The following is a 12,896-nucleotide window of genomic DNA, read 5'->3' as shown; positions in this document are numbered from 1 at the left end:
AAAAAAAAAAAAAAAAAAAAAGTGGGGAGGGGGGCAGGGGGAATGATTCTTACAACGTGGATGGTTCAATACGCCTTCTGGAAGTTAAAAGGCCCAAACAGTTCATCAACTGGAGAGCATGTTGGGAGAGAAGGAGCCTGGTCAAGAGCAGCCTTGGGCCCCGTGGGAACAGTAATGGTGTGGAAATACAGAAGACAGAAGCCAGGAATTTGAGGTGGGAGCATAGAACAGTAGGGAGGGTGGGGAACAGAGTGGTGGTCCCTGAACAGCATGGGAACATTCCATGTCCTAGGACTGGTGTCTTCTCCAGCCCTCCAGGCTGACCTCAGCGCACTGGCCCGCCTCCCTACCTTGGAGGTAAATGATTTGATCTTCCCGAAGAGTGACTTCTTGCTGGTAAAGATGAGGTCATCCTCCACATCCTCGCCTTCCATGATGGCACAGCTGTCAGCTGCTGGCAGGTCGCAGTCCTTGAGGGTGGCATTCATCACCAGCTTGGAGTACTTGTACTCCAGTCTAGAGACAGGGGGATGGGAAACATAAGACAACAAAATGTGGACTAAGGGAGGGAGGAGAGAGAGGTTGCTATAAACAGGCAACCATCGATAAGGAAATGGAAGCACAGCAAAATGGTGTGAGGGCTGGGCCTAAAGCAAAGGAATCTTGATTTCCTTGATTTCCAGTTCAGTGATCTTTTTCCTGAAGGCTGACTGTTTCTATGTTCCCAAAGCTTAATAGAAATATTGGAGTCATAAAGTTATTATTTTAATTGTTAATAAATAACAACCGATTTGGGATACTTTTTGCTTTGCTTTTGAGCATCTAACAGCCATTTATAGTCTGCCGTGTGGTACTGTCCCTGTTCGGGAGTCAGGATAACCAATGCTTACGTTTGGATAAGTGGCTCAACCAGTCTCTGGCCAGAGTCACAGGGTCTGTGGCCAACTCCAGAGAACAGCCCCATGACTTTAACTCTCGGATGTTCTCCTCCCGCTTCAATGATCCAGCCCCGTCCATCCCCAAACTCCAGTACCCCATCATGTACTTTTGATTCTTTTTCCAAAAGTAACAGGTCAAGACGGTGAGGAGGATGGCAGTACAGGTGCCTGCAGAGATGCCCACTTTCAGCCAGAAATCGATCGTTTTGCAGATGGTGACTCTCTGCTCAGGCAGGGAGATGCCACCCGCACATAGCTTTGGTTCTCGCCACACGTAAGTAGTCTTCTGTTGGGGAGAAAAACGAGGAACTCAGAGATTGCATTCCCTTCACTCGTGGGATGTCCCCAAGGAGAGAAACCCACCTGGATGCCAGCCACGCAGCTGCTGACGATAGCGTGGTAGTCAGCTGGGGAGCAGAGCGGACAGGCAGCCACACTCTCCCACAGGAAGTGGAAGTTACAGCCGTCACAGGTCCCATCGGAGCATGTGCTAGCAAAGCAGAAAAGAGACGTGAGTGCTCACTGGCCGGGTGGTGGGAGTCCCGTCATCTCATCACTTGCCTGATCTCTCTCTCCTTGCCAAACTGTGAGCCCCACAGGACCCTTCCACCTACTCTCAACACAGGTCTTGCTCTCTGATTTCCCTACCTTGCCTGGGCTCTCTACCCTCTGCCCGTTTGTTTTGCTGACATTATGAGAGCTAATGTCAGGTGTCTAGCTCTAGCATGGCTGCCCCAACCAACCCTTCAGAGGCTCCTGTTCTCTCCATGCACTTGTGACATTTTGCAAAAAGCCTCTTTGATGCAGCTTCCTGGAGCGTGGGTTTCAGGAACAGACTTCAAGTCATGGACATCTGTTATGTACTTCACTGTGATGTTAATACCAACAAGAACAGCGGTCTTACATTCTGACACCACTGCTGGGTCAAAATGTCCTGCTTTGTTCCCCATCTCCCTGAGCGGCTCTTAGGAGCAACATTTCCCAAACCATCTTCCTCAAGTCACTAGTGCCCCTCTGCCTGCGGGGCTCAGTCAGTTAAGCGGCCCACTTCAATTCAGGTCATGATCTCACAGTTCGTGGGTTTGAGCCCTGTGTCGGGCTCTGTGCTGACAGCTAGCTCAGAGCCTGGAGGCTTCTTCAGTTTCTCTCTCTCTACCCCTCCCCCACTCGCACTCTGTCTCTCTCAAAAATAAACATTAAGAAAATTTTAAAATACACACACGAAAAAGACACTAGTGCCCCTCAAAATGTTAGTTGGAGTTACAGGGGGAAAAATGGAGGTGGGGGAGGGGTACAGCCATCAAATTGGTTCCAGAATTCTTGATTTAATGTACTCAGCTATTAAACTCAGAATTGGGTCTTTTAGTTGCAAGGAGATTCCTAGGATTCCTTAAACGTTACTCATCTTAATAATAGTAAGTACACGCCAGACACCAAGAGAAGTCCACAAGTTCACAACCACCCCTGAGGGAACTTATTATTATCCTCATTTTACAGATAAGGAAAAAGAGGCCCAGAGGAGATAAGAAATGTATGCACAATAACATAGCTAGTAAGGGGAGGAGATGAATCAAATAATCACTTGGCTATGCTGCTGTCCCCATAATACTATGGGAATGTGAGAGTAGCTTTGACTCCTCTTTCTGCCCCATTCTTGACATCTGAAGATTGAGAATTTGGAGCCCTGACTGTATCCCCAAGAGCCCATTCATGGCTCTCAGACCGTCTTCTCTTTGGCTCTTGGGATGAAATGAGTCCAAAGAAGGGAGACCTTTTGTTACACCCCTTTACCTAGGCAGCGACAGACTTCCGGGGGCGGGTTTCAGTGGACTGCATCTGACACGCACAGTGGTTGATCTCCCAGAACTGCAGGACTGGGTCACATCATTGGACCTGCAGAGAAAGCCAACCCCCGCAGGGGAATGAATCACTCACCTGTGCCAATGGAGAGTCACTGATGTTAACATGGAACAGTTCCCTTGCTGGGGAAGTGAGGACTTGGGAGTGCTCAGGCCTGGGTTTATACACCGAGAGTGTGGGGATCAGGGAGATGTGGTGAAGGGGAAAGGCACTGGTCCAGGAAAGGTTAGCATATGTTAACACCGGAGTCCCCTAAGGCCGGAAGGGAAGTCAGCCACTGATAATCCTCTTATTTCTCCCTGCCTCCAGGGCAGATCTGCCCCAATAATACCCCAGAAGCTGGGAATCAGTGAACTCCCAGCCTAGAGCTGTCATTGCTGGGTGGAGCTGCTAGACCTCGGATATGTTCTGGCTTGGTAAGTAGGTGGCTGGAGAGAGGGATGCACCAGAAATTGTGGAGGGGCCTAGGTTTCCCTTGCATTGGCCTGGTCTCTCATCTTCACCTATAAAAGAAGATCACGTCCGGTATTCCCAAGGACTCCGGGTGGAAAAGTTCAGCTGGGGAGGTGATTCCATCCAGAGTCATATCTGTTGTCACCCCTGCCAAATTAGAGCTCCTAATTAGTTGTCACTAGTAGCATGAGCTGGCAACCACTTCAAGTCTTTCAATACCTGTCAACATCCAACCTTCCTCCATCTCATCACATCCCCGAGTGGCTCATGAAAGGGTGAACCAAGGTTTGTCCGAGGCCCCAGGGAGTGGAATAGAAAACAGAGGTCAGGAGGTTGGGTCCCTCACCTGGGGCCTTTGTAGCTCAAAGCCTGGTGGCCTCACTCTCTCCTACACACATACAAGCCCACACAGGCTGCAGCGGCTGGTTTACTCACCAATAAGTCGGTCAGCCAGGCTGACAGGCTGTGAGGACACTCCAGCCTTGTAGCCTGTCACCTCCGGGGGAATGATGACCGCCTGGCAGATGTAGGCGGTGATGGATTTGGAGAAACCTGACTCACCCTCAGGAATCCGGAGGTCAGTGACATTGTCAGCACACACGGACATTTTCTTACCCTGCGTTGGCAGACATGGGGAGGAAGAAGTGGGAAGGAGTGAATGGTCACAGAACTCCCTAAAGGAAGGAGGGCGCAGCATTCTCACATCTGAAATTTCAGCCTTCCGATGGTATGTTGCAGTGGAATGATTCATCCCAGATCTAATTATAAGACAGATTTTCTTTTTAAGCTAAAAATAAGGACTAGGTGCCCTAGTTTCTGGAACCCTGGCCCAGGGGTCGCAAGCCTTTTTGTTTCCATGCAGTCACGTGGGAATCTCATATGAGTGGTGTCGTGACAGGTGGCAAACAATCTGGAGCTCTTCATCTACTGGCCCACCTTACCTGGCCAGTTTTCTAGATAGCTACCGAAATATATGACCGGTTCCCTGCAATGTTTGGACATCCGGCCTGGTTCACATTCCCCCCTCTGTATCTCCCTTAGTGCTGTGATTCCACTGTGCTTGTCTTGGGAGTACTTTCCAGACAGAGATGCCCAGCAGTTGAAACAGACCCGTTACTAACCCCTTCCCTGCCTTGAGGTAGGACATCTCAGAGGCAATTAGAACCTATTCCATTTTTTAAAATGTATCAAGAGAAGAAAGTTTGTGTTTATATAAAGAACATGCCAAGAAATACATATTCCATAACAACTCTCACTGTAGAGAACTCTGGAAGATGGCAGGCATAAGACTCCTTCCTCCTGGAGATTTTGTGATAGAGGAAATATTGAGATATTGTTCTTATAAAAATGTTAAATTTGTGGAGTATCAATATATAACTTGTTTGCTAATATAAAATCATTTGGTGGGGGCGTGCCTGGGTGGCTCAGTCAATAAGGCGTCGGACTTCAGCTCAGGTCATGATCTCTGGTTCGTGGGTTTGAGCCCCGCATTGGACTCTGTGCTGACAGATCAGAGCCTGAAGGCTGTTTCAGATTCTGTGTGTCTCCCTCTCTCTCTCTGCCCCTCCCCCACTCACACTCTGTCTCTCTCTCTCAAAAATAAACATTAAAAAAATCATTTGTTCAATATATTTTAAAAAATTATATTTCTTTATTTTGAGAGAGAGAATGAGAGTGTGAGTGGGGGAGGGGCAGGGGGAGGAAGGGAGGGAGAGAGAATCCTAAACAAGCTCCATGCCCAGCATGGAGCCCAACGTGGGGCTTGATCTCATGACTGAGATCATGACCTGAGCCAAAATCAAGAGTTGGATGCTCAACTGACTGAGCCGCCCAGGTGCCCCTGCACCCCTAAGTTTATTGCAGCATTGTTTACAATAGCCAAATTATGGAAGCAGCCCAAGTATCCATCAATATATTAATGGATAAAGGAGATGTGGTATACATACACAATGGAATATTGTTCGGCCATAAAAAAATAATGAAATTTTGCCTCTTGCCATTACATGGTTGGAGCTAGAGAGTACAATGCTAAGTGAAATAAGTCAGTCAGAGAAAGACGAATACTCATGATTTCACTCATATGTGGAATTTAAGAAACAAAATAAATGAACAAAGTGGGGGGAAAAGAGAGAGAGAGGCAAACCAAGAAACAGACTCTTAACTGTAGAGAACAAACTGGTGGTTACCAGAGAGGACATAGGCCGTGGGGGGGTGGGGGGAGAGGTGATGGGGGAAATAGGTGATGGGATTAGGAGCACACTTATCATGATGAGCACAGGGAAATATATGGAAGGGTTGAAACACTATATTATATACCTGAAACTAATGTAACACTGTATTTTAATTATTCTGGGATTAAAGTTTAAAACTTAATAAAATTTTTTCTGGGATGCCTGGGTGGCTCAGTTGGTTGAGTGTCCAACTTTGGCTCAGGTCATGATCTCACGGTTTGTGAGATCAAGCCCCGTGTCGGGCTCTGCACAGACAGCTGAGAATCTAGAGCCTGCTTTGGATTCTGTGTCTCCCTCTCTCTCTGCTCCTCCCCAGCTTGCACTCTGTCTCTCTATCTCTCAAAATAAATAAACATTAAAAAATTAAAATGAATAAATAAAAATAAAAATTTAAAAAATGTAAGTGTATTAGGCATTTACGATATAGGATTTTCAATATTCTAAATTTTGTTACAAATGAAGCTATTGTCACTTGCCAAATCTGGTGATTCTTTGTTTATTTTTTAGAGTGCAAGAAATAAGGAACATGAGAACAGAAAGAAATCTGTACATTATGGTAAGACAAAGAGTTATTTTGTCTTTGAACTGCCAGTCTGCAGTGTGACAGTACACAGTAAGCATTTCTGAAAAGATAAAAGGAGCAAAGAAAAAAGGCAATCTCTCCAAATTCCCCATCTTCATCTCCCTCCCAGCTCACTGAATGAAACTTTGGCTACATGGGTCTTGCTTTAATCAGTCTCAATTCCTGAGTTATCACTAACTCACTTTGGAAGCTTCATTTTAACTTCTTCAAAGACTTTGAAAGACAAGATAGAGATATATATCTCTAACTTTCCATAGATTAGTTCTTTTCTTTCTTTTTTATTTTTTAAAGACACAGTTGACATAGAACATTGATTAGTTTATTTCTTGGCATGTTCTCTATATAAACACAAATCAACGTTTTGTGTATGTTATAGAAAGAAATAAAAGCTGTACAGTGTAAAGTCCTCACCACCACACAAGGTCACAGACTAAAGACTCAAGATGCTCTTTATTTTGTAACATTTGAAACTCACTCTCCAACTGCAAATCCTGGCTTGTTGGTGATGTAGTTAAGTGAAGTAGTGGTGTGATTGCTGTTTACATTTCTGCCTGTGAATTTTGGATCTAAAATATTTGCAGCAGCATGAAATGGCTGAAGGTAACATTCTTTCAACATCCTATAAAGCCTTTCACATTACTTCCTTTTTTTTTTTTAATGTTTATTTATTTTTGAGAAACAGAGCATGAGCAGGGGAGGGGCAGAGAAAGAGACACAGAATCTGAAGCAGGCTCCAGACTCTGAGCTGTCAGCACAGAGCCCAACATGGGGCTCGAACCCACGAACTGTGAGATCATGACCTGAGTCAAAGTCGGACACTCAACCGACTGAGCCACCCAGGTGTCCCTCACATTACTTCCTGTCAGCAAAGGTTCTTAGAGATGAACTACAAACAGTTTATTTTATCCAGACTTTGGAAAACAAATAACAGGGGAAGCCTCTTGCAGTGCTGGTGGGAATACAAACTGGTGCAGCCACTCTGGAGAACAGTACGGAGGTTCCTCAAGAAACTAAAAATACAACTATCCTATGATCTAGCAATTGCACTGTTAGGTATTTACCCAAGGGATACAAAAATACAGATTCAGATTGTTGATAATTCAGCTGCCTTATCAACAATAGCCAAACTGTGGAGAGAGCCCAAATGTCCATTGATTGATGAATGAACAAAGAAGATGTGGTATATATACAATGGAATATTACTTAGCCATCAAAAAGAATAAAAGACTGCCATTTGGAGTGCTGTGGATGGAGCTAGAAGGTATTATGCTCAGCGAAAAAAGCCAATCAGAGAAAGAAATACACCATATGGTTTCACTCATACGTGGAATTTAAGAAACAAAACAGATGAACATATGGGAAGGGGAGGGAAGAGAAGAGAGGGAAACCAACCACAAGAGATTCTTTAAATGAAAGAGAACAAACTATGGGTTGACAGCCAGAGGTGGGTGGGGGATGGGCCAGATGGGTGATGGCTACTAAAGAGGGCACTTGTTGTGATGAGCACTGGGTGTTATGTAAGTGATGAATCGCTGAATTCTACTCCCGAAACCACACCGCACCCTATGTTAACTAAAATTTAAATTTACAAAAAGGGGGGGGAGAAAACAAATAACAAGTTCCATAATTAGTGAAGACTGCTTTTTAAAGGGAACAAAATCTTCCTCCTGCATTGTATTTACATATTCGTTTAGAAAGAATAAAAGTCAGGCAGGAGTAAATGAACATCTTATCTCAAACACCTTTATTTTCCCAAGTGTTTATAATCCAAAGATCTAACTTTAGAGGAAAAGGTCTTCAGAGAGAATAATAATCACTTAGAAACCTTTCAGTTTCCTCAGTCACCTGCTGCCTGGGTTTTGGCTTTGCTCCTGTGTCATCTCTGGCTCTGACCCATTGGTGTCCCCTTTCGATATGACACCCATCAGCTCTCGTACACCTTACCTGGTTTCCACACAGACTGAGGGTGAAGTGATGGAAGTATTTCAGCCCTTTGGAAGTGAAGCTTGGCCCTCCAGCCAGAGAGATGGTTTTTGCCAAAGCCAAGAAGTTGTAGTCCAAAACCCTGGTCGGAGTGTTGATTGAGAAGGTGCAGTCATTGTAGCACAGAGAGTGGATCTGAGGGGAGAGGGTCCATCAGGCCCGCTGTGTGGGCAGCGCCTGGAGGAGACTGTGGTGGAGAGCGGTGGCTGTCGTCCCCAGCCTGGTCCAGCCCAGGGGAGCAAGAAGCAGGCGTACAGATCGAGTGGACGTTAAAAGAAGGGAAACGGGCTAGTGGGGGTTCATGTGCCTCTCACAATTCAATTATTAGCACATATATGATGTACAAACGCAAATCTACTGGTGTCTAGTAAAGAATTCAGTCAGATTTTTATAGCCTTGTCTCTAGGCCTGGATATAGAACTCTCTGAATACACAAGGTAGCCCTTCTTGCTTTGAAGCAGAAGATGAAGTGCTAACTGGACCGAGGGTGTTCAGGATGGCAGAAGAGAAGATACAAGCCTTGTTCCCTCCCCATTTAAAACCCACAGAACCCTGCCTCCTCTCTCCCAGGTTCTCTGCAGGACACTGACCTTCAAAAGGGAACTTATTTCCCATAACCCCCTCCGGGGCTCTGTTTTAGTGTCCCCATTCGGCAGCAGCCTTACACAACTGCCATTCCCTCCCACAGCAGCAGAGGGAGCCCCAGGGGAGGAAGTCTGTGGCAAAGTCTAGGGTGCCCAAAAGAGGTTACCCAGGGCCTACAGAATTGTGGCATTTACTGCACAGCTAAACTGAGCAGCTTTTGTGGACTGCATAAAGTATGTGTGTTCATGTGGTTGTGATCAATAAAATACAAATTCATTTATATTTGTTATAAATTAACAAGTACCTAAGAGCTTTCTGTCACAGGGCTTTCTTAGCTTTAGAAAGTACGTGGGGGAAATAGCACTGTGTTTCTACTTTAGAAAAATCTCTAGGATAAAAGAGAGCAACACCAGTTAACTGCATGTCCTTCCTGGCAAAGGTGGGTTGCCTTCCCAAAGGACAGGGGGCAAATTCCCATGACAAGTCTGGGTTGAAGTAGGCTGAATGTGAACCCGAGCTCCTATTCCTTCCCTTGAGGTCTCTGCAGAGATGCCAAATAACCTCTGCACCAGACAGTCACAGATCTCTCTAACCCATCTCCTGAAGATGAGACTTGTCCTTGACTGAGGCCTAGACCCTGAAAACCAACATCTACACCTGAGAACTTGCCATCCATGGTCACAGCCTGGGTGGGTGTCCTCAAGGATTTAACCCGGGAGTAAGCTACAGGGAATGCTTGGTTATCAGCCCCTCAGGAACCCCCTCCCCCAGGTCCTGGCACCCTCTGAGGCGGCCCATCCAGAGGGCCAAGGTTAGAATGGATGACACATTGCTGGCACCTTGTTGCTCTTGGTCCCTGGACCACAGGACGTGCAGGCCTGGACGCCATAAGGCTGGTGGGCTTTCAGGATTGTGTTAGGGGGGCAGGAGTGGCAGGTTCCTGAATCCCGATCAATGTAGTGGCCAGCAGGACAAGCGGTGCAGGAGGAGCCCATGTCAGAGGCTTCCAGGGCACAGGGACGGCAGTAGGAGGCCACTCCATCCATGACGTTGGTGACATTGATGGAGTAGATCTTGGCAACGTCATTGGTATACTTCCTGCCCTGGAAACAAGACGAAAGAGGGCAGAGGCCTGAGACACCAGCAGCCATTGAGTTCTCTAGAAATAGCAAATTCCTACTTAACCCTCTTTACCCTATAATACTTGAGAAAAGTCTTGGAAGCATCCTTTTTTTTTTTTCCTTTTCACTCACTAAATAGTAGCTCTTTGTGTCCATTTTGTGTCACATCAAACCAAGACTAACCTATTCTAAATGTTTACTAAAAATATTAAGAGCCGTGGGGGAAATATGCAGTAAATAATGTTATATGAAAAAAAGTAGGTCTTTTCCTTGTGAAAGGGGAAAAAAAGTATTAGTACTTAGAGTGTCATCTTCCCTGGAAGTCATTTGGACAAGGCTGGGTGCTTCTCAGGGGGCTGGAATAGGCAGTTCTCTGCTTGACTCCTTAAGATCCTTCTAACCCTTGGATTCTGAACCTCACACTCATACTTAAGCTAATGCCAGGAATCGTCCTGACTCAGAGGCCTCTCCTGAGAGCCACGGGTCTGCAGAAGGGGAGGAGCTTACGGTCTCATGAAAAGTAGTCCTCTGGAAGGCCCAGGTGAAGCTCATGGTAGCATTCTCCTCGATGATATAGGTGTAGGACTGTTTGCCTTTGGAACCTTTCCACGTCTCCAAGGGAGTGTTGGTCCTAGAATTCACACCCTGAACCCAAGACAGACAAGTGAAGACAGTACAATTGCTGGATGGCTGGTGGATGGCAAGGTTCCCACACTGCCACCATCCCTGGGGCCATCGCAGTTGGTCAGACCCATGTTAAACTGTGAAGTCCCTGATGGACGGTCTGGGCCCTTCCTCTGTGAAGTCACTACAAGCAGGGTGTCAGTTACGTTGATGTGCCAGTGGGGCAGCGGGGCCAACCTTCCCTATGGTTGCCTGAGGCCCCATAGCAGAAAAAGAGAGGGAAACATACCACCATGAAGTAGAGCTCACAGTTCACAGAACAGATGGTCTCAAAGACAAATGTGATCCTGGCCATCTCTTTATTCTCTGTGTCTGCCATCACTGACTGTGGAGGTCTATGGGGCAGAGATTAAAAGTCAATTCCAGAGATCAGGTAGTGCTTACTGAAGAGCCCAGACAGCAGCAAAGGGTCTGCCAGGGGGACAGGATTAAGTTCTGAGTATGTTGGAAAGGGCATGATTAAGTCCAATTCTGCCACCGAGCTATGCGACCTCATCCTAGCCAAATTGTAGTTTCCTCATCTGTAAAATGAAGGTGATACTATCTTTCTTATTCACCTTCCATCATTGTGGTGAGATCCAAAGGCATGCCAGATGTACGAGTGCTTTGTAAAATGCTATGTAACCTCATTAGCAGAATGGGATCCCCAGACCAGCAGCATCACCCTAACCTGAGCTCATTAGGTGTACAGAACCTCAGGCCTCTCCTCAGACCCACTGAATCAGAATCTGCACCTTAACAGGATTCCCAGGCGATGCATAAGCTTTAAATTAAGGTTTGAGAAGCTCCACCATCATAAGATGTAAATTACCTACATTCACTTAGTTGCTCACCCTCTGGGGTGGTGAGAGCTTTTCCTGGGTTGAATGAGCAGATATTTCAATTTGCCATCTCTTCAGCCAAGTTTCCAGGCTGGTCCTTCTTTTGGGAAAGAGAGATCCATGCCCAAGGGGGCATGTAGGGGGTAGTGGTGAGTGCGTGAGTTGAGGAAACACTTTACTATAGCAATCAGATTTGCAAACTAATATGTACTTTTGGGAATGTTATCCCCCCAAAAAAGTCTAAGATTTTTGTTCACCTTGCAAACGTGATATAACTGCTCATCTCTGAGTAGTGTAAATTAACAGAAGGGAAATCAATACCTTCTGAGCAACCACTATGTGCTGAGGGTGGAAAGGAGGGAGCTTGAAGAGGTGATGCAGAAGACAGAGTAAAATAGGGAACCTCTTCAGTGGTCCCCCCTCACCCTGAAAGTGCATATGGGCAGAAGAATTCACTTTGGCTTTAGAAATCCATTTATGGCTTTTCTTTTGGCTTTGGCCATTTGCCTGTACTTAAGGACCACCAGTCCCAGCTCCTGTCTATACAGTCATGCTAACCACTGGGCTGGAAGAATCATCTCAACCTGAGTTAGTCCAAAGTCACAGACTGTCAATCTCCCTTGTCCCCTTGTTTTATACATGAGGAGTCTGAAGCCTACAGGGGGAGTGTGGTGACTTTTCCAAGTTCATGAAGCCAGTGAGAGGCAAAATTCAAGTGTCCTGTCTTCGGTCTCGTGTTCTTTCCATCGTACTACACTGCCTGCAGTATTTTTTTTTTTAATTTTTAGTGTTTTATTTATTTCTGAGAGAGAGAGAGAGAGGCAGCGTGAGCAGGGGAGGGTCAGAGAGAGGGAGACAGAATCTGAAGCAGGCTCCAGGCTCTGAGCTACCTGTCAGCACAGAGCCCGATGCCGGGCTCGAACCCACGAACTGCGAGATCATGACCTGAGCCGAAGTCGGATGTTTAACCGACTGAGCCACCCAGGTGCCCCATTATTTTTTTTTAGAGGCAAACAAATTGCTTAACATCCTAGGTCTTCTTGAGATATGGGGACCAATGTGACAAGAAGAACAATCCATCTCAGTCTTCTTGCCCCAAATAAAGATGAACTGTCCAAAGGTATTTCTGGCTCTCTTTTTTAAAGGGAGGTTTTGGTTTTTTTGTTTTGTTTTGTTTTTGGTAACATTTTATCTAGATACCATGAAGAGGATGATTTTTTTTAAGTTAATTAATGAATTTATTTTGAGAGAGAGAGTGTGTGTGTGCACACATGTGCAGATGGGGAGGGGCAGAGAGAGTGAAGAGAGAATCCCGACCAGACTCTGCTCTGACAGCACAGTGCCTCACGTGGGGCCTGAACCCACCAACTGTGATATCACGATCTGAGCCGAAACCAAGAGTTCGATGCTTAACCAGCTTAGCCATCCAGATGCCCCATGGTAGAAGAATTTGACTAGCACGTGGCCAGCTGATGAGAGAAGCCAGATGAGAGGGAGCACCACCAGTATGTCCGCCAGCACGGGCAGCAGCTAAGAAGCCATATTAGCATTCAGGTTAACTTCATCAGACTGCCATTACTCTCCTCTATTCTGAACTCATACTTCCGCACGCCAGAAGCCCTCTTCTCTACAACATT

General features: G+C 46.1%; 1 protein-coding gene across 3 annotated transcripts in view; it reads right to left on the bottom strand.

Annotated features, from left to right (window-relative positions):
• The window catches only part of ELAPOR1 (endosome-lysosome associated apoptosis and autophagy regulator 1), a 71,821-nt gene that overhangs the window by 3,831 nt on the left and 55,094 nt on the right, over positions 1-12,896 (bottom strand). The window contains exons 12-22 of one of the 3 annotated variants that reach the window (XM_077765574.1): positions 10,668-10,773; positions 10,262-10,399; positions 9,473-9,736; positions 8,010-8,183; positions 3,687-3,867; positions 3,302-3,398; positions 2,730-2,831; positions 1,302-1,428; positions 1,046-1,224; positions 351-516; positions 54-109 (exon numbers count right to left, since the gene is read on the bottom strand). In XM_077765574.1, coding sequence (XP_077621700.1) covers positions 54-109; positions 351-516; positions 1,046-1,224; positions 1,302-1,428; positions 2,730-2,831; positions 3,302-3,398; positions 3,687-3,867; positions 8,010-8,183; positions 9,473-9,736; positions 10,262-10,399; positions 10,668-10,773 — 1,590 coding nt within the window. Of the gene's footprint in view, positions 1-15; positions 110-350; positions 517-1,045; positions 1,225-1,301; positions 1,429-2,729; positions 2,832-3,301; positions 3,399-3,686; positions 3,868-8,009; positions 8,184-9,472; positions 9,737-10,261; positions 10,400-10,667; positions 10,774-12,896 lie in introns of those variants that run through there. The other 2 variants (XM_077765573.1, XM_077765572.1) reach the window with 2 other exon arrangements.

The sequence above is a fragment of the Crocuta crocuta genome, unplaced genomic scaffold, assembly GCF_008692635.1.
Source record: "Crocuta crocuta isolate KB4526 unplaced genomic scaffold, BGI_CrCroc_1.0 scaffold274, whole genome shotgun sequence".
NCBI classification, from domain to species: Eukaryota; Metazoa; Chordata; class Mammalia; order Carnivora; family Hyaenidae; genus Crocuta; species Crocuta crocuta.
The sequence above is the reverse complement of the archived record's forward strand: the minus strand, read 5'-3'. Positions and strand labels throughout refer to the sequence as shown.